At 43.5% G+C, this 19,954-nt stretch overlaps 1 protein-coding gene across 9 annotated transcripts in view; it reads right to left on the minus strand.

Annotated features, from left to right (window-relative positions):
• Positions 1–19,954, minus strand: part of KCNMA1 (potassium calcium-activated channel subfamily M alpha 1) — a 1,464,982-nt gene that overhangs the window by 214,758 nt on the left and 1,230,270 nt on the right. For all 9 annotated transcript variants that reach the window (XM_086922098.1, XM_086922095.1, XM_086922094.1 and 6 more), the window contains one exon: positions 3,739–3,862. In XM_086922098.1, coding sequence (XP_086778224.1) covers positions 3,739–3,862 — 124 coding nt within the window. The remainder of the gene's footprint in view (positions 1–3,738; positions 3,863–19,954) is intronic.

Below are 19,954 nucleotides of genomic sequence, written 5' to 3' on the forward strand. Positions count from 1 at the left end.
GAAATCTGGAAACCTCTGCAGGTGATCCGCATCTTCTGTGACCTGGAAGTGTCCATATGAACAAACTATTTCCAGATGGATAGGTAGGAACAAAATCGGTGAAGTGAGGAAAAGTGTCCTTCTTGTCGGCATTTATTTTGTGTCAGGACTCCATTATTTTTGCATTGCCATTTCGTGTCAAACACCTCTGCACAACCCTCCTGGTCGTTTCTGCTGATTCTGATGAAGCTGGCACAACCACCCTGCCCTTTCTGCTCTTTGTGGTTGAGCCAATTTCGAAAGAAGGGAAGAAAGAATTGGCCTCACCACCCTCAGACTGAACTCCTGCACACACCCACCCTGCTTTGCAAGACTTGGTCACACCACCGTCCCAGAACTTGTTTCTTTCACATATCCTGCTGTTCAAGATCTGTCTGTTCTCTCGCGTACATATCCTGTTTTGCAAGACCTGTCCGTAATCTTTTGTACCATCTGTTGCAGCACCGTCCTGCCTGAACAAAGAATGGAGTAACTGCATTCTGACTCGTCGGCGCCAGGCCCCCATCCAAACTGGTTTCTTAAGGTGGGAAATGTGTATATACGGCCTGTAAGCTGCAGAGTGAAGCAGCAGCCTCCTCTGCCTTGTTTCTGACGAGCTTGGGACTCTGTTCCATAGCCCGGGCTATTCGAATAAAACTTGGTTCCTCCTGCAGAGGAAGGCTCCTGTGTCTCCTTTTTTCTATATATGGAGGGTATGGAAGACTTGGACGGTTCCCCCGCTGCCGAAACCCAGTAAGTGGGTAAAAACGGTTCTTCAGAAGGATGATCTCAATGAGTCTCATTCGAGTCTCCAGTGTGTGGATGAGCGTGGGGTGATCAAAAGTCTTGAAGGCAGCTGAGAGGTCCAATTATATTAGGATTTCTCATACTCTTCAGTCATCATAATTGTGACATCCATCTCCATCATACATAATAATTTTATATTGTGGTTGTGGTGTTGTCCATTGGTAAAAATACATTTCTCATCAGAACCTGAGACAAAACGAAGGTGACCAAATACATTTCTGACTCCAAAAGATATATATGAAGCAAACTCTCCCTCTTAGACCATTGGCCAATCACAGCATAATCTATGAAAGGCGTACATCGCACTAAAAAGGACTTTTCCCGTACTAGATTAATATCTTGATTGGGCAATCGGAAATACCTTCCCTTTACAAAATCTTCATCCTGATAGTACAGACTGAACCTTTTGGAAGCTGTCCATCAGATTCAACAATGTGACCGAATGTTGAGAATATTGTCTTGCGAGTGACCACTGCAGGTCCTAATTTTCAGGTTGGATAGCAGCACTAGAGGAAGGAAATAGGAAGATCTGTATGACTCAATAGCCTTAGAAAATCTTTTGCCTGAAGATATTTATTCACCAGTGAGATGTCTGCTCTCTATCATGAGAAGGTAACACTTGTGATTGCATTTAATGATCATTAATTCTTATGCTAACATTGAAGTCCCCAAATTGGTGGAGACTCCTAGAAAAGGCAACAGCCCCATTCTCCTGTTTAGCAAGAGTCACCTGTGCCTTTAAATCATCCAAATAAGGGCCCAGTGCATAATGTACAACCTAAAACCTTTTACCACATAGCCCACACATTTGTGAAAACTTTAGAAGCAGAAGTCAGCTTAAACTGAGGAATTCTAAACTTTAAATCCTGCCTCAGTGCCTTAAATCTGAGCATGCTTCTGTAAGAGGCAATGATTGGAATGCAGAAGTAAGCATTCCCCAAAAAGAAAGACACAAAATATTTACTTTTGTGAATAACTCCAATATGTGCTCTAAGGTTACAATCGAGAAATTGCCATTATCTCACAAGCTTGTTGACCACCCTCAAGTCGAACATTTTCCTTTCTTGTCTTTGGTGATGAGAAGATACCTCAACTAAAATTGTGTAAGCATTGAGTTGCAAGCATGCATCTCACAGTCTCTATTGCTGGAATTCAGCCATCTTAAAACGAGCTGTTCTTGAAATTTGCCAATTTCACTGACTAGATGGAGGTGATATAATGCAAAAAAATGCTGTTCTCTTTTTGAACAAGCCGCAGTCAGCTACTGTCGCTTCAGGAAGACAATTTACCATAGGAAAACAGAAGAGGGTTTAGTACAAGACCAGGCAACCCATCTTGAACTGTTCAAGAAGCTGTCTTTGACTCCAATGCTTCACTTTGGTGAGCTCTATTACCTATATGTCTGCATATTCTTTCTCCAGTGGGCTTTAAATGTCACAAGTTCAAAAGGAGCCTTAAATATCAGAACAAACAACTTCGACCAATTCTCTGGTTTGGCGTGTACTTTAATTTTTCCTTGGTCTCCACTCGCATTTGGATCCAGAACCCCGCACTACAACGAATATCTGCAGAAATGTCCCCTGAAAGATGTTTCTTGAGAGGACTCCCATTCATTCTAATGCCTCTAATCCTCATAAACAGTCATTAACAGTCAAACACAGCACAAATCCAAGTCTTCTGGTCAGTGTGAACACCAGCAGAAAACATGCTTTCCCCCCTCCAGTGTGCAGCATATCCATCTTTTGAACTCTATTCTCAAAATAAATGATATTCTGCAGAAGGTGTGCTAGAAGGCCTGTGTCTCAGCTCGCCGTGCTTGTGAAGTGCTTCCACGACACATGTTTGTTTTGCTGTCATTGTAGGGCCATAAACTGTGAACAGGACCACTACAAGCAGGTTTGATTTTATCAGGTGGATGAAGGCATAAAGGTTCACACTCCCAGCAATTGCAAAGCTGTCAAAAATCACAATTCTCCTCCCCCCCAGGGTGCGACTGGAAAGAGCAAGAAGCTGAAAATAGCATCAGCGTCAAAAATGAGCTCATCATTGTAGCACAGCTGGAAAATTCAGTTATGGTTCATTTATGTGATTCTTGCTATCCTTCCAGTCTCAAATTGTTCAATAGCCCTAAAAGCCGATGATGATTGCTATATCACCACCATAAGACATACGTAAAATCGCGTGACAAAAAAATTTACATTTAGTTCGTTGACCTAACTACTACATCATAGGGTGGGGCATATTTACAAGCCCCTAATGACCCCAGAGCCTCACTTTTTCAGACGCTCCTGTTGGGTTGCACCATTCCCATATGTACAAGGTGGCTTTAAGCTGCTTATTGTGGCTTAACGCCACCTTGCAAATATGTCCCTTTCCGCCGCAGTATGCTGCTGAAACGGGGCAGGCAATGGGTGTTGCTCTGGGCGTTCCAACGCAACACCGATTGCTTTTTGATGCTACCCCAGATTTACAAGGCTGAGGCAGCACCAACAACTAAGGCCAGGTAATACATGGTGTTAGAATGGCTATGGGAAACACAGGGGTGTGCCGCACTTTTGTAAATATGGCGCATCCCTGAGTTTTGACATTGCCGAAGCTCAGTGCTGTTAATTTTGACGTAACACCATGCTCTGACATTTTCTTGTAAATATCCCCAGGTACGTTTAGGTTAACATACGTGGAAAACCATCAATTGTATACTTACCTCGACGATTTCCTGGTTGGTGATGCTGTAGGTGTGATTTTATCATAGATCGAGATTATTAAACTCAATATAGTGTTATACAAACCTTGTGAACCATGAACGTTTGTGAATGGTATCTTTAGCACAAAGGACAGGATGTGGTTATTGAATATACCGCACATGTTCAGAGGTAAAACATTTGACACTGTATGTAACTCGTTTGTTCTCACCAGGATAACTTTCTCCATTTCCTTGGCTGGACACCAGTGGAACATCCCAGTTGAGTCATATTTTTTCACACTGCTATCCATGTTGTCGATCTGGTCATTGGCGGGCATTAACAGGGGGTCGTGCCTGTGAAAAAAGAAGGCACAATTGGTAACCATTGTGTGATCATATGAGAATGATAGTCTTAATTATATATTCTTTTACTACAAAATGTTTTTTTTGAGGTTTCACTGATTCCCCATATAGGTAGCTGACGTCTACCCATGAGGTAAGGTTCTTTTTCCATTTCTTTATTGTGTTATTGCTTTACTTTTTTCTTATTGACTTTTGATGCCCTGGATCTTGGATGGTAATCCCTGAGGCCTGGAAGTGGGATCACCAAATTGATAGGCACAGGACTGCATTTGTAGGCATATTATCAAGTGGGGTTATCTCTGCTTTTTTGGCTTTAAAAGCCAAGAAAGCGGAGATAAAATTATCTTCCTATTACCTAGCTGTCGCTAACACCAGTTAGCGACAGCTAGTAGGAGATAGCGACCATCTTGGGCCCCGCTTTGCATGTCAGTGATATTTATCACTAATGACATGCAAAGTGGGCGTGCCAAGATGTTAGCGACTGGAAACAGTCGCTAACATCGCTATCTCCTATTACCAACTTTTGGAGATATTCGCGCTAAGCGCGAATATCTCCAAAAGCTAACACCTGCCCCTGAGCAGTTCTTAGCCATGTTATCCAATGGTAGGTGGATAACATGGCTAAGAGCATCAGCTCAGTAATGCATGAATATCGCTTACTTTTCAGCGATATTCATGCATTTCAGCCGATTTTTATCGCTTAGGAGATAAACCTTGATAATTGCAAGGTTCCTAAGCGATAAAAATCGCCGCAGCTCGGCGATAAAAATATTACCGCTAAGCCAGCATAGCGATAATTATCGCTAGTTGTTGGTAATATGCCCCCTTCTCCTCCTCCCGACATCAACGGCCTTCTGTAGTAGAGATGCTCATTAAGATTCCGACACCACCTTCGTTATCTATGCACAACTAAATTCTCATCCCATCTACTCACTTTGTAATCTATGGTACTTCTTTCTGTTCTGTTCAACAACATCCAGTTCTAGCGTATATGTACTAGGGGTGGGCAGAACTCATGGAGTTTGAATTCCAGAGAGTTACAGAAAACCTCTGCAGGGGGGGGGGGGCCTTTGAGCCCAATGGGTGTTGCACGCTTGCTCACCAGCAATATTTTGTAATATGTTTAAACTGCTAAAATGTGTACAGTTTATGACTGTAATCTGCGCTCACGGTGGGTTACAGTGCTTTATAACTTCATAAAGCTCAAACAAAGCTTTAAAAGAAAAACCTGACACTCACCTCTGCCTTGTGCAATGAACAATGCCTTTCTGTGTTGGCCTGAAATCAGCCTGCTGTGGATGTCATCTTTTTTTATTAGGAGAGATATTCCCTAATGGGGGTTTACTTACAAGTGGCTTTCGAGTGCTGCCCTGTTTACAAGGTCTTTAAAGATCAAAAGGTTAAGGTAGAAGGTATTATATATTACGAGAAGGGATTCTTCGTGTTACTTAGAAAGTCATCTTATGGTCATGGTGAGAGAATTATACAATGACATCTCGCTTCATGATGGTGAAACCGGAAGAGAGGCAACCTCTGCCATTTCATTTCTGCAAAATAACACTATCAGGATGGTAATAACTCAACACACCACCCGAGTAATGTCTATTAAAGTGTGACAGAAATCTTGTTACTGATCTAAGCTTATTGACTCTGCAAGAAATGACTGTTTCGACTCAAGATTGGTCCACTGAGCTAGTTAAAAAAAGAAGAGTTTTTTTACATGAAGGCCCTTTTGGTGAGATGTGTCGATTAGGGCAATCACTATAAATTTTAATAAAAACATAGGGGCAGATTTACAATTCCTGGCGCATCCCTGCAAATCAGCAGGGATGCGCCAGGAAACTTGCGACACGCATCACAATCCTTGCGCCACCACGGATGCGCTGCATTTACAATGCGGTGCCTCATGGCACCAGGAAATGCAGATGCGTATCATATCTCCCGTCGTAACGTTGGCGCAGTGCTGGAGTTGTATGGCGGGAACGTCGCAACTCCAGCACTCAAGCACTGTGCCAACCTGGCCTATCTTGCAAATGGTACATCACACCTTACGCCTACTTCAAGCAGGCGCAAGGTTTTGACGCAGCAGGGTTGTAAAAGTGACTGAGTGAAAGCTTGGAGATTTTACTAATGCACTTTTACGAGGCGTTCCTGCACCGGAACGGCGACATGAAACCTGACGCAGGTTTCAAGTGGCGCAGGGCTTTACAACGTGACACATCTCCCTTGATGTGTCACGTTGTAAATCCACTGCAGCATAGCGCTAGCTTTATGCCGCTGCTGAGTGACAGAAGTGACGCAACGGCGGCGTAAAAGTGGCACACGGGGCTTGTAAATCTGCCACTTAGAGCTTAAAAAACCACACAAACAAATATTTGCTTAATTGAAGGCTTAAATAAACATTGCAAAAGCAAACAAGGCCATTATAGAATGCAAGCACAAGCAGGAAGGCAAGGAGAACACCAAGATATTGTATTCAATTGCAGCATTTTCTATGACGCTTTCCTATCTATTAACGAAGCCCCAAAGCTGTTCCCATTGTTGTGTATGGTTGATGGAAGGAGTTGGTTGAGAGGCAGGGACCAGTGGTGTGTTTTGATGCTTTAAAGTGGGCCCGAAGATGTGCTCCATGGTTGTTGCGGCACTTTCGTGGATAGTATGTGTCAGGGAGTTGACAGTGGAGTACTGGAGGGAGCCATGCAGACTGTAGCGTGGGATGGTAAGGAGTACTGAGAGAGCGGAGATATCACTGGGGGATCTGACGGAGAGTGGGCTGGGACTACACAACACACCTAACAGTGGAGCACAAGCAGACAAAGGGCCTCATTTGCAATATTTTGGAGCAGGGCAGCGCAGGAAGGCTGCTTGGTGTGCTGCCCTGCGCCAAAATAAAAGGGCAGGAATTACGGTATCTATGAGATACAGAGCATTCCTGTCCTTTCTCACAACACTGGCTCACAAATGTCTGCCATGCGCCAACACAGACACCTTTGCACCCTGTCTTGAAATTGAGTTGTGTTTGTGCAGGAAGTGACACCTTCTTTCGCAAAAACAACTGGTGCGCCGCAGGCGCATGGTTTTGATGTATTCCCAGATTAATGCTATGCTGTAAATTTGGGAATGTTTCAAAAACGATGGGCGTTGAGTGGGAACACCCACCGCAATGCTCATGGTACACCTGCCCCATGCAGTGGGAGGCAACACAGCGACTTGTGCTGTGTTGCCTTACACCATATCTACGAGGCCACGAAAAGCCACACATGGCTTTCCGTGGCCTCGTAGATACGGGTATGCCCAGTGCACCGTGGGAACATCAAGAAAAGTGAAGTTATGGGAGTGCATTGGGCTTGTAAACAAGCCCCAAAGAGTGAAAAGGAGAACCAATAATGGCCAGAGTAGGTTTCCTCATCATACGTCAGTTCGGTTAAATGCTAATTAGACCAGCGGCAAAATAGGATATTTTTTTATTTTATTTTTCTGTGCTGGACATACATCACATCTAGGTAAGACTTTTATGTTGCAGGAGAGGTCATCTCATCAGTGCTTAATTTGAGCCAGTGGTTTCCGGTGCTTGGCGCTGGCACTTGACAACACAGGCACTTTGGACAGTCTGCCACAAAGTGGCGCAGTTTGTCTAATTTAGAAACGAGCACAACAACAATCGTTTATTAATTCTAATGATTAATACCTGCCTTCCAAGCCATTCTTATAGCTTTGGGGGCCTGGAATATCCTGAATTGTCACACTTGTAGGAGTGTGATGGTTAGTAGTTGTGCTTGTACTGTCATTGGCAGCTCTGGCAGGGGCAATATATGGTGCTGGCTGACGAGGGCGATTTCACTTATTTTATTTTTCCTAATTGAGCACCGCACCTCATGCTACTTATAGGTTACAAGGGCCTGCGATATCTGACGAACAAGGCGACAGAACACCAAAATGTCTGCCTCTACAACGTACAATTTCTGACAAGGATCGTCACACAGTAAAAGCCTGAACAGGCTGCACTTTAAATATTTCAGCAATTTGCCCAAATGTATTTTGCTTTTCAGAGTTGACGTCCTTTAATGATTCAGCAGCATGTCAGTAGGAGGCAGACAGACTAGCGAATGCCCCCACTCAGAGTGGACATGCCATGAAAAGCGCAAAACAAGCCACACCATGGCTGCAAAAGCAACTGCACTACATGCGGCCGTCAGCCCTGCCGATGAATCTTTTCCGCACCATGTTACCACACTATTAATTGGTAAAGGAAACCCTTCCTGCTCCAGTGTGCTGACTCATGTTTCCCCCCTCTTCTTCGCTCCTGTAATTTTTTGTTTATAGTAACGCATGTAACTCGTAACTGATGTAATTTTGTCATTTTTGTGGAACCTTATGTAAAGCGCTCTGATACCTCCAACTAGCCAGCGCTTTATAAAACTCAAATAAATAAATAAATGATAGGCTAAGTACACGTGCTCCAGTCCTCATATAGTGTGCCACATCAAAAGGATAAATGAATGATAATCTAAATGCTGCACATTGATCCTGTATTGGTTAGCAGCATTGTTTGGGCTAAAGAGAGGCCCTGAGGGGGAAAGAGGGGCTGACATAAACAACATAAGTTACCCGGGCTCCACAGGAAGCATGTGGGCGTGCCTGGGCGAAGCACGGACCAAGGGCCCACCCGCCTGTGCCTTTCCGAAGCTCGATGAGGTTGGGCCTACCTTCTTTTTCATCTGTTGTCATCGCCATACCTATAACCTGGTAAGAGTTATCCTTTGTGAATGGGGAATTGGAAGCCTATAGGCGGACCAAGGGGAGGGGGCCATCAACCTGCCCTACTACAACCACCAGCAGCATGCTGGAAAGGGCAATGAGTATTGTATCAAAAGAAATGATGCTAACCGAGTGGAGACTATCATTGGAATGTGGCCTTAACTGAGAAGCCCATTTATTTAATCCTTCATTGATAGAGGGTATATTGACAACTTGTCCTACAGGCACCCCGACACAGTTAAGAGCCTCCCCTGCCCTCCTGGCATTGGTGCCTAATGAAATTGTCAGCCTAACAGCCCCTCAAAGTACCACCAGTATTTTGTCAGACCCAGAGCCAAAGACTGCTACTAAATGTCATATAGGGGTAAGTAGACAAAATGCTGCATACCAGGACCAACTTACTTCATGGTGCATTAAGCAACCTCTAACACAGTCAACACAGACTCTAGATCACTCCGATGTAGGGTTGTTTAATCTTGATACTCTCTGTGAAAAGTTGTGTGCCATCTTAGAAGATAAACTCAAATTTATTAAGGACCAATTGAATAACACTGAAAGTAGGGTATTTGACATTGCCCATACGTTATCCGCCGCTGAAAATTCTAAGCTCCAACTACCACCTCCACCTAACTCTTTAAGAAAAACTTGTGCCAAACTATCCTATCTAATAGCACTTCAGCCACTGGTAGTGGCGGTACTAAGGAGAAACCAAAGGAAAATCAGCAAGTTATGATCATGCAATGCTCAGTTGAAGCTCCCTCATGTAGTCCATTTAGACAATCCAATGACACAAGATAATGGCTACTTGGGCATCAGCACAACCGATCATAACCAGTCTGGAACTCTTTTTTCGCTTATTGAAAGATTACCTTGATTTACTTCCGGCATTGTGCCCATATGTTTTAGGGCTCGCAGGAGTCCCCCCTCAAGGAATCCCAGGAAGAGTCCAGGATTGAGTTATGCAATAAGACCATAGACTGGCTCCATAAACACAAACATTTTAGTAGTCTCCATTCCAACGAGATCTTGATGGTCCAGAGGGTGGGGTGGGTGGGCCTTTCTAAAAAGTTAATTGCAGGGGATTGTATTGTCATGAATTTTCGGAGACCTCATATTGTGAGAAACGTATTGGGTGGGAAGTGGGGGGCCAAAATTTGCGTAGGCCCGCAACACAAAGCTCCGGGAAATGGTAAAAAATCTCAGCGCGCACGTAAAAGTTGTGCGAACACGCGGAATTGCTTGTTCGCCCGTTCGGGATGCTTTTTTTCCTGTTCGCGAAAGCTGTTTGTGAGCTCGCTGAGAAATATCTTGCGAACACGCATTTTGAAAGCGCGAACAAGCAAAAAATTCTGCGAAGTTGTGGATCTGGGAGGTTAGCAATAGTACCAAACCAATATCTGCGCTCTACTTTTAGACTATTTCTGTAAACCAACTGGGCAGGGCATCAATCTAGGCTGTATAAGTCAAAATAGCTGTGGGTCTCATATTGCATTTAACACTATGTTCTCTGCCTTAAGTCACCTAGAGGGTTTGGATTGATTCAGTAATGCCCAAAATGATAGAAGAGCACTATCATTGCCCTCACCTGGGAATCAGTCTCCATACGCTTTCATCTTTCCAATTTCTCCCCCTGGGAATGTTCGGAGTGTTGGAGACCCAATGTTGTGGATTGTAAGTTGGAATGATGCTGATCTTTTTACAAAACGAATGCCACACTATTGGCTAATGCTGGTAAGGCAATATGACATACTTCTGTTTCTGGAAACTGGAGCCAGATGTATCAAGGGTTTTACCGGTCGCAAATGGTAAAAAGTCTTTTGGGATGGATCAACCCAAAAGGCATTTGCAAAATAGGTAATCGCAATTTTTACGATTACCTATTTTGCGAATGCAGCTAGGGAATCGCAAATTGCGATTCCCTAAATGCACTGCAAGAAGTATTCACAGAATGCGACGTTGCTTTAAGGAATCGTAAATTACCTGCAAATTCAAGTTGGTGGTAATTTGCAAATTCTTAGAAAAATGCACAAAAGTGCATTTTTTGAAGTGCCATGTGGCGCATACATGCGTCACATGTGCACACTTACCTTTTTTTGGGGGGGTGCATTAGGGGGGCCTTGTGGCCTCCTGGCACCCTTGCAATTTCATTTGCAATTTGCAATTACCTATTTGGTAATAACAAATTGCAAATGCCTTCCCATTCATTCCTATGGGCCTTTAGGCCCATAGGAATGAATGGGAAGGCATTCCTTAACAGCGAATCGCAATTTGCGATTCGCTATTAAGTAATATGTGGGAATCTCTATTTTTTTGCGAAACCTACATACATTGCATTTTGCGATTCTAAAATAGTGAATCGCTAAAATTTGCTATCTTAGAATCGCAAAATGCAATATTGATAAATCTGGCCCTTGGTTACTACGTTCCAGCAGTACCCTCCTGAGCGGCGAGCAACTGGTGGTCTGGCCATCTGGGTGAATCTAGCAGCGGGGGGCAGCTCCAAAGTATTGATTACCAGTAGTAATAATTTTCAGGTTCTGAAATTTAAGAGAGGTATGACTTTATTTGTAATTAATTTTTGTAACAATAATTTCAGTAGCGCCCTGAATACTAATTTTTCATGTGTATTTGAATATCTTTCGGAATTACAGAACGATGTTGCTGCCCAAGCCTTATCGGTTGGTTTTTGCCTGCCAGGAGTTTTTAATGCAAGACTGCCCATAGATGCAAAGTCCCCATCAGTTTGTACTTTGACTCGTGGGAACAACCATGAAAAACATTTGTTTGGTACCAACACCAGAGGTATAGAGTTCAGGAGCTACCTGGTTTCCTACAATTTAATTAATGTTACGGATCTTGCCGGGCTGTTGAACACTTGTTACCCACATAAAGGGATAGAGGCTGTGCATCTATGATAGATTATTTATTTCTCTTACCTAATTTGGCTGATCTCGTGTTATTACGGAAAGTTTTGCCCTCAAATTATGGGGATCACAACCCACCCAAGGTAATACTCGCCTTACCCCTGAAGGATAAATTAAGAGTGGATTGTGGAGCCAGTAACTTACACATAGGTTCTGATGAATTAGACTAAAATGGAGCGCTTTCAAGACAGCACAGCTTCTTCACACTACAATTAGTGAGAATATTGCTCTTGTTGAAGCTTGTCTAATCGATATTGACTCGGAACACCAGGTGGGCCAGGCCTTAAACAAGAGGACATAAATGAGAGGTTCAAAGAGTCAGTGGACCTACGCCGGCTCCTGAGACCCAGCAGAATACTCTGTCCATAACATGACAGCTGCAATAAGCGGTTGTGAATTGACGGTCCCGTTTGGGGTGGACGGGATATTGACTTGGTTGGTGATTTTTATCGCAGTGAACTTCCCGACACCATCAGAACTCACCGGATTGCCCACCCTAATTTTGCTGATTAACCTGAAATTATCGTTTCAGTGAGTTCAAATTGATGCTTCCATCATGGCGTGGTATCCATGTTAGATCTGCCTACACCCTCTAAGCATTGGACGTAATTAATAATAAATTCTTAAACCATACATCTTGGACTCCAAATTCTAATACAGCAGTACGTTTTATTCACAGTCACAGTGGCATCCAGATTGCACAGATACTTCTACCTCAGATCGGCTGAACTTGAGGATATAGGCTCCAATGACTATTCCAGGTCCAATTACACTGACTCTTTGGACCTCTCATTAATGGGCTCATCCATTATGCCCTCTTGTTTAATTGATTTCGCCTTGTTCTCTTATATACAGATGTAAAGAGCGCTTGCTCTGTCCTGATGATGACCTCAGAATAACGGAGGTCGAAACGCTATCGACAATCAGACTCAAATGGACTCCTTTTATGCTAAATCTTTAAGTGATAAACTTTTTTGTTATTTCTTCCATCACTCCACACTACATCATCTTTTCACTAAAACCATGAGCACAAGTTCTTGTTATTTGACAGTATATAATTCAAGAATTTTTAATAAATAAAACTGTATTTTGGCTAGAATTTTTTTTGCCTCTGACCCTGTGTACATTAATTGTCAAAAGAAAGATTTGTATATCCATTTTGTTTCCTGGCTGGTTTAACTCCAAAAGAGTTTTATTTCCCTGTGAACCATTGTTTAGAGTAACATTTTACATTACCCCAGGTTCTCTAAATTTATGGAGTAACCCTTGCTTTTACTATACACCTTTACATGACTTTAATCATATGTCTTTGTAATCATGTATCTTGGAAATGATCCTAGTTCATTGTACAGCACTCTTGCACATTTGGGTAATGTCTGCACTATATAAAAATGCATAAATGAATAAACAAAAAATCAACAAATATATAAATAAATAAACGAGTAGTAAAACACATTGTAGTTGTTGTCCCTGCATTGTTGTGCCCTGCAGGATTGGGTGTCGCAAAATACAACAGTATCCCAGGCCCTTTAGGAGACCCCCTTCTCCCTTCAACAGCAAACAGTGCAATGCCTTCAATGGGCCTTTTTTGTGATCAACGGTCTCTAACAGCGCCAGAGGTGAGCAGTCAAGATAGAGGAGGGGTGACGTGTTCAATTTCGCAGTTTTTCTTTCTCACCTTTTAGAGATGCAATATGAACTGTCATCTGTTAATTAAAGGCCTTTGCTCTCTCCCGCACAGCAATTAACAGCGATGCCAACACGTAGCCTTCATCAATAGTGTTCATACAGCTGCGAAAAGCATTTAGTGGTTCGAAACACCCCCTTGACTATTTCACAATGCCAAACTTCTCTCGCGGTACTCTGGCAGCGCTTGTCACATCGCGCTCTGTTTACAACTCTCAGTGGTGCAGAAAGGCAGGCAAAATGGCGGCCTTTTCCAAGGCTGTCAGCCATGTTCGCTTGTCAGCACAACTCCCCCACACCTTGCGTTGCGGCGTGCCAAGTTGAGACGCGACAGGTGTCACTCTGTTCCACTATAATTTGACTGCAATTTGGCATATGTTTTCAGACAGAGTCACACTGGTTGGGCATGGTATGCACTATTCAGAAGAACAAAGTGTCAGCATTTGTGGCTGTGTGTACGTGTTGGAGTTTGGGATTTTATCCATATATATTGGCATGCTGGTATCGGGTAGGTCGTTCTTTGTATTTGTGTGAGAATGCACCAGCATCAACCTGATTATCTGTTCTGTGTCAGTATGTGTCTGTGTGATTGTTCCACTGCCTATACCATGGGTACTCCCAAACATATTCCCAGGGACCACAACGTATGGTCTGTGGGGTGCACAGGGGGTGCACTGATGACAGCAGGGTGGGAGTGGGGCTTTGTGGAAGGGGTGTGAGGTGGGGAGATACTGGGCATAGGGGAAAGAATTCACATACATGGTCTAAATTAGGCCTCTAGTCTGTAGATGAGTGTTAGATTAGTCAATACTGAGTAATGCTGTATCTGAGTTGCTATCCCTCTACCGCACCTTGGGGTAAGCCTTCTCTGCTTGCTATTGCTACCTTGAGAGAGTCCAGTGTAAAAAAGAAATAACTTGATTGTTGAATTGGAATGAAATAGAATTGTACAATGTGAAACCATAAAACCTGGGATCAGTCATGTCTTCCCCACTTAACCGAATTGTGTGATCCTATGCAATCGTCTAATTTCATTTTGCCTCCTGTTTCTTCATTTTGACATATAAGAGCACCTTGAAATGCATGTGGTCAAGATATGCGCTGTACAAAACCACCTCTTGTGCTTCATTAAATAAACTATAATGTTGTCCATCTAGCCTCATTACCACCATGACTGACCATATAGGGCATCAGGCGTTTCCCTGGGAGGCTGGACGGATGGGGACATTTTTGTTACTGGTGAGTGGTTTTGCAGTGGAGCTGCAATATAGCCCCCCAGTAAGAACAGCAAGCAAGAATTTCCAGCCTCCCGCGGCTAGGCTGTGCTTCTCCAGGGGCTGGTCTGAGAAAATTGCCAGGGCTGCTTTGGGTTCCATGTCTTGCCCTGAGAGGGTTCTTCATGGCAACTGGCTTGCCTATTAGTTCAGTATGGGCTTTGCTGCCAGGTTGGGAGGGGGCATGCCTGTTTCTATGTTCATTTTGAAAACTGTCACTTTAACAAAAAATACATCTAAAAGCACAGATATAATCGGATGTTCTAAGATGAACTGGGTGTTAATGCAATGCACTTTTTTGAATTTTAAACATTTGTTGAAAGATTTTTGAAAATTAATGTATTCCTAAAGTTAAATGGTACAGAACACCTTATTGGCTTATTTTCTTTCAGTTGGTGCAAATTAAGGCTTGCCCGTTCAATTCAATTCAGCAGCCCAGTGTGCTCGTTCAGCTGGAGGCCATATTTGAAAGTCAGGAGCGCCTCATGCGACCCCTAGACCGTGCGTTGAGTAGCACTGGCTCTACGATAGGTCTGAAGCGCCATTCGCCCTTTTTTGGCTTTGATCTACTGTTTTCCTGTTCCGGTTGAGTCAGTATGTGAACTGGTTCACCTCTGGCAATTTTGTTGATGTCCATCCCTCTGAGGAGATTTGCAAGTTGTGTGAAAATTTGTTCCTGCGAGGTTCTCTTCCTCATCATGAATTTATCTTTCGAGTGAACTCTGACCTCCTACTCAAGGGAAATTGCAACACTTACTTGACTAAGGCCAAAATTACAAACAATTACGCTCTATGACTAACAAAAAAAGAAAACATAAACGAGTCATACCAGGAAATGTCAGTCTAGTAGTGTTTATTTTTAAGTACTTATTTTCATATGGTCACACGTGGTAATCCTTGAGGCGCAGGGCACGGTTTCTCTCTGAAAGGGTACCAGCACTGCTTACCAAGCCTATCCAACCATCAATGTACATTACATGCCAGTTTTTGATCCGTGAGTCGGCCATATACCCAATATTCTGGTTGACCATAGTTGTAAATGTATGTATAGGCATTTATATAGCGCACTACTTACCCGTAGGGTCCCAAGGCGCTTCGACCGCTGCGAAACCCTTCCTGGCTTCCCTGAGAGATGGTCCCTTAATGGGTATCTCCAGGGTGAGACCAGGCATCCCCGGCGGTCTGGTGGGGCCGTTAGTGAAGATGAGGCAAGCTAATGCCCAGAGTTGCCGAGTGTGATCGCTGATCAGAGTGGGCACCGAGGCGAGAGAATTATTGAGTCCGCTGACCCTGGTCCAGAAACCTGCCGCGCCGGGAATCGAACCCTGGTCCCGGGCCGTCCTCTGCTCTCGGGTCTGCCGCCTCTAACCAGTGAGCCACACTACTTCACTCCTTGTCCTCCTTGTCTAAGCATTGATCACAAGGGCTTCAATTGTGAGTTGTGGGCATAGTTTCTTACCTTCTCATAACCTACTGTGTTTTAACCAATTTCTTCCAGACCTGGCCTCCTCTCCCACATGGTTCCTCATTTCCATTAATTCGACTCAACTTTAACCTCTGGACCTTCCTGCTTGGGATAGCCTTGACCTTCCTTCACCCGTTGTCATATTTAAAAGGTGAATATACTTTTTGAAGGTCTCTCTGGACCTTCAGTTCTGCATTCACCTGCTTCAACACATCTAGGTTTATTTTCAAGGCTTGCTGCAGCCATATGTAGGCTATTTATTGAAACAATGACTCTGATTCCTCACATGTCTTCACCTAATGCAAACCCGTGTTTGCCAAGCAGGACTGGCTTGCAAGGCCAACTCCTCTGATATAGCAGTGACGTGTTAATATCAAGTATAGCAGAAGTTTGCAAAAGTGTTTTTTCAGTGGGGCTTGCAATATATGAGTGTCTATTTAAGTGAGGATGGAAAGCAGGTGCAGGGAAAGAATCGTCCAGAAACCCCTTTGGCTCAGGAGGTAGCACTACACCGACTTATAAACTATTTGGAATTACTAAAGTTGCTGGAATAATATGCTACAACCTAGGTTAGGGTAGTTTTAGCCAACAACAGACGGACTGGGTTGGCAAAATTCCATGTTTACTAAGATGGTCGGTAAGTGCGGAGCACAGCTTTCAATGTAAGATCTTTCCATTTAGCCTCAGGTCTACTCAAAGAAACGTCATCAGCTCTGACACACAAAGATCCACATCTAACCATCCTTAGAAAATTGCATCGTAAGACCTCTAAAGAATGCCCCAAGTCAAGTTTATTCGTGGTCCATTCAACCCTTTTTTGATTTGAGCTTTTCATTTTTCCTAAAATCTTCTTTTACCCCATACGCTCACCTCAAGCAGTGACTGGTAGGCTGCTGGAATTGAGGCTTTCATCTCATTTTGGGAAGTGAACAGGTCTTGCTTGAAGCGATTGATGAACTTCGGATGGACAGCGGTGTCAATGCTTTGGTACTTTAAGACCTATCTGCAGCATTTGACAACTTCCCCAGGCCATCTTGTTGAATCATTTGCAGCCTATTGCCGTCAGTGGGAGCAATGGCTTTGAAATTTCCATGAGGATCACAATCATATGGTTTCTATTCCTGTTCATGTCGGAATCAAAAGTGTTCAACTACGGCATCCTCAATGTTCATGTCTGTCACCAAACTTATTTTCTATTTATGTTGAGCCAGCAGCTCAAATCATCATATCAACAATCTAATTCCTCCATGTCTGCAGATAACATCCAGAATACTCTTTCATCTTGAAGAGGATTTAGAGGTAGTGGCTACCAACGGTTGATACCAATTTTTATCAGCATGTGTTGCCAGTCTGAGATTGGATGGGCATCCACTGCCCTCTACTTTATTCTGATAAACCTGAGGTGATGCCATGCAGAATGCCATTTCCAGACTTGAGTTACTTGCCAGTCACTGCCATGTTTGTGAAACAAATTGTGTTTCAAAATGGAGAGGACCTTTCACTTGGAGCTCAAATTACTGCTGCCTCTTTGGACTATTTTATCTAGCTGAAGTTTCTTCCTTGCCTAACACAATCTGGTCGATTCTCAAAACTGTCTGCATAGATCACTTGATGCTCATCTTTGATAGATGTCTGCACATGGGTCTCCTAAACCTAGGTTAGACCTTGGACGTAGAAGGCAAGCACGAAAAACTGCATTGTTGTCTGCCTGCTGATTGTTCCAGAATCTTTTTATAATACATATTTTGCGCAGGTCTCTCCTTCCCCATGACTATGTGTGGGCGAAATCCAGCTTCACCGCTTTGGAGGTTTTTTTCTTAGTCCACCACCGGTGGTGCTGAATGCCAGGGTTGCTGAAAGTTGGAGTTGCCAAATACAAAATCTGCCTATTCTTGATTCCACATTTAGCCTCTTGCTTTCACCTCTTGTCTATCTTCCTCTTGCATGTTCTTTTTATCCCTACCTTTAGACTGTCTTTTTCCTTTGCCACATTTTGTTTTCTTCTCGTCTCTTCCTTCTTTCTTCCTTTTCTGTCTTTTTCTCGTAATCTGGATCAAAGTTGGATGATGTAAAATAAGTTCCAAAAGAAGAGCACCGGTGCCCACCACCTGAAACCACATGCACAAATGAAGCCCTACATTTGCACGTGTCTAAGCACTGCTGACACCACATCCAGTATGAAATGTGGATGAGGACATGATCTGGCCTTTGCCAAAGGACTTTTATGCACCTGTCATTTTTGCTTCTCAAACCACTCTCAATTTAGAAAATGTGGCACTTTCACAAAATAGTAGGAAGAAATTCGACCCATACTATCCATTGACAAGTCTTTGATAGATTCATTGTTTCAACCCCTGAACAAGGTAACTCTTTTACTCATCTGAGAGGTGTGGACCACCGGCCAGAGTGGCTGACTCCAGAGCACGAGGCTCACCGTTTGATCCCTGGCACCGACTACAGCTCATCTCAGCATCCTGAGACTCTGGGCAATAGCTCACTTAATCTCTCCAATGGCCCTCATCACATTGAAACCCTTAAATGTGTGATAAGTTTGCACTTTACAAATGGGTACTATTATTTTATTGTTATCGTTTGCATTATGAAATTATGCTTCTCGTTTGTGGACGCATACAGCAATTTCTAAATACCCAAGACACACATTCGCAATACCTTTCCGCTGTCTCATGCAAATCTAAACAGTTGCCAGATAATAAGGATGAAATTTGCTGATGACTTTCGATGTTCGTTTAAACTCTTAAAATGTGACAACTCTTTATCTGCTGAAATCAAGTTGCCATTGCTCCTGCGACTAGCATTAAAGCAAGCCCTGTCCTTTTTACTCTAATCACGCTGCTCTTTTCCTGCCAACCTCCTTTATGAAAGGAAAATGGCCCCATCTTTCCGCCCCAAGACTGTAGCGAAGTTGACTTGACTTTGTCGCCATTCGGACTCCTGTCACTTGTCTGCGAAGCCTGGAGAGCATGTTGAGCGTAGTGAGCTGGAGTTGCTGCTCAACTCCTCGGGTAGGAGAATCCTTTGGAGGGCCATTGAGGGATCATGACAGGGGTTGCAGTTCTCCTTATGAACACAGGCAGAACTCAGATTCCAGGACGTCAGCGGCTTGTTGTGTTATTAGGGACACCATTAGCAATCACCTTTGCACCCAGTGAGTCCCGGTGCTTGTCTTGAGGCATATCATCCAGCTTCCCCGGCTACTCAGAACGGACAGGGACAACCTATTTGTTTGGTCCTGAGGCCGACTCGAGCCCTGCTGTCACACGCTATTTGTCCCTAAATTAGGAGGACGCTTGACGGCATTGACTTGACGTTCGCTCCTAGTGTCTGCCTTCAACAGATGATGCTGTCGTTACTCGAACAAGGATGGTGGTTCTGACAGCCCTCAAAGCAACTTTTTGGTTCTTACCAAGGACAAACTGCTCTTCACAGGCTGACATCGAGCAGAGCTAGAAAGAGGATGGGAAGAGGTTAAGATTTGGAAAGAACAACTTATTTCGATCCGTCAGGTCAAACCGTGTAATAGAAGAGGCAGTCACACAAGATTAGAGCATCCTTGAAATAGCTCAGCCCCTCTGACCACCATCAATCTCCGAAGGAAATTAATCATGAACAGTTGATTTGATCTGTCTTAATGAGCTGTGCCCTTGTATTCACTTTTGCCATTCAGTAATGCAACATACAGCCATGTTTCAGACTTTCTTTTCTATCTATACTTATTGCAGACTTTCAATGCCTTCCTGTATAAGCCCGCTATAGGTCCAACTATTTTCAACAGCAGAGATTCATCATATAGTTCCTGATAGAATTCCCGGAACACATGGACTATATCATTGACCTCTGTAAAGGTTAATCCCTCCTTTCTAATTATAGCTACCCTATTCCTTACTGTTTTTTGCCTCGTGCAAAGAGCAAGAATTTTCCCTTCTGATTCACCGTACTCGTAGGTCTCGTTCTTATG

Source organism: Lissotriton vulgaris, chromosome 5 (genome assembly GCF_964263255.1).
Source record: "Lissotriton vulgaris chromosome 5, aLisVul1.2, whole genome shotgun sequence".
NCBI classification, from domain to species: Eukaryota; Metazoa; Chordata; class Amphibia; order Caudata; family Salamandridae; genus Lissotriton; species Lissotriton vulgaris.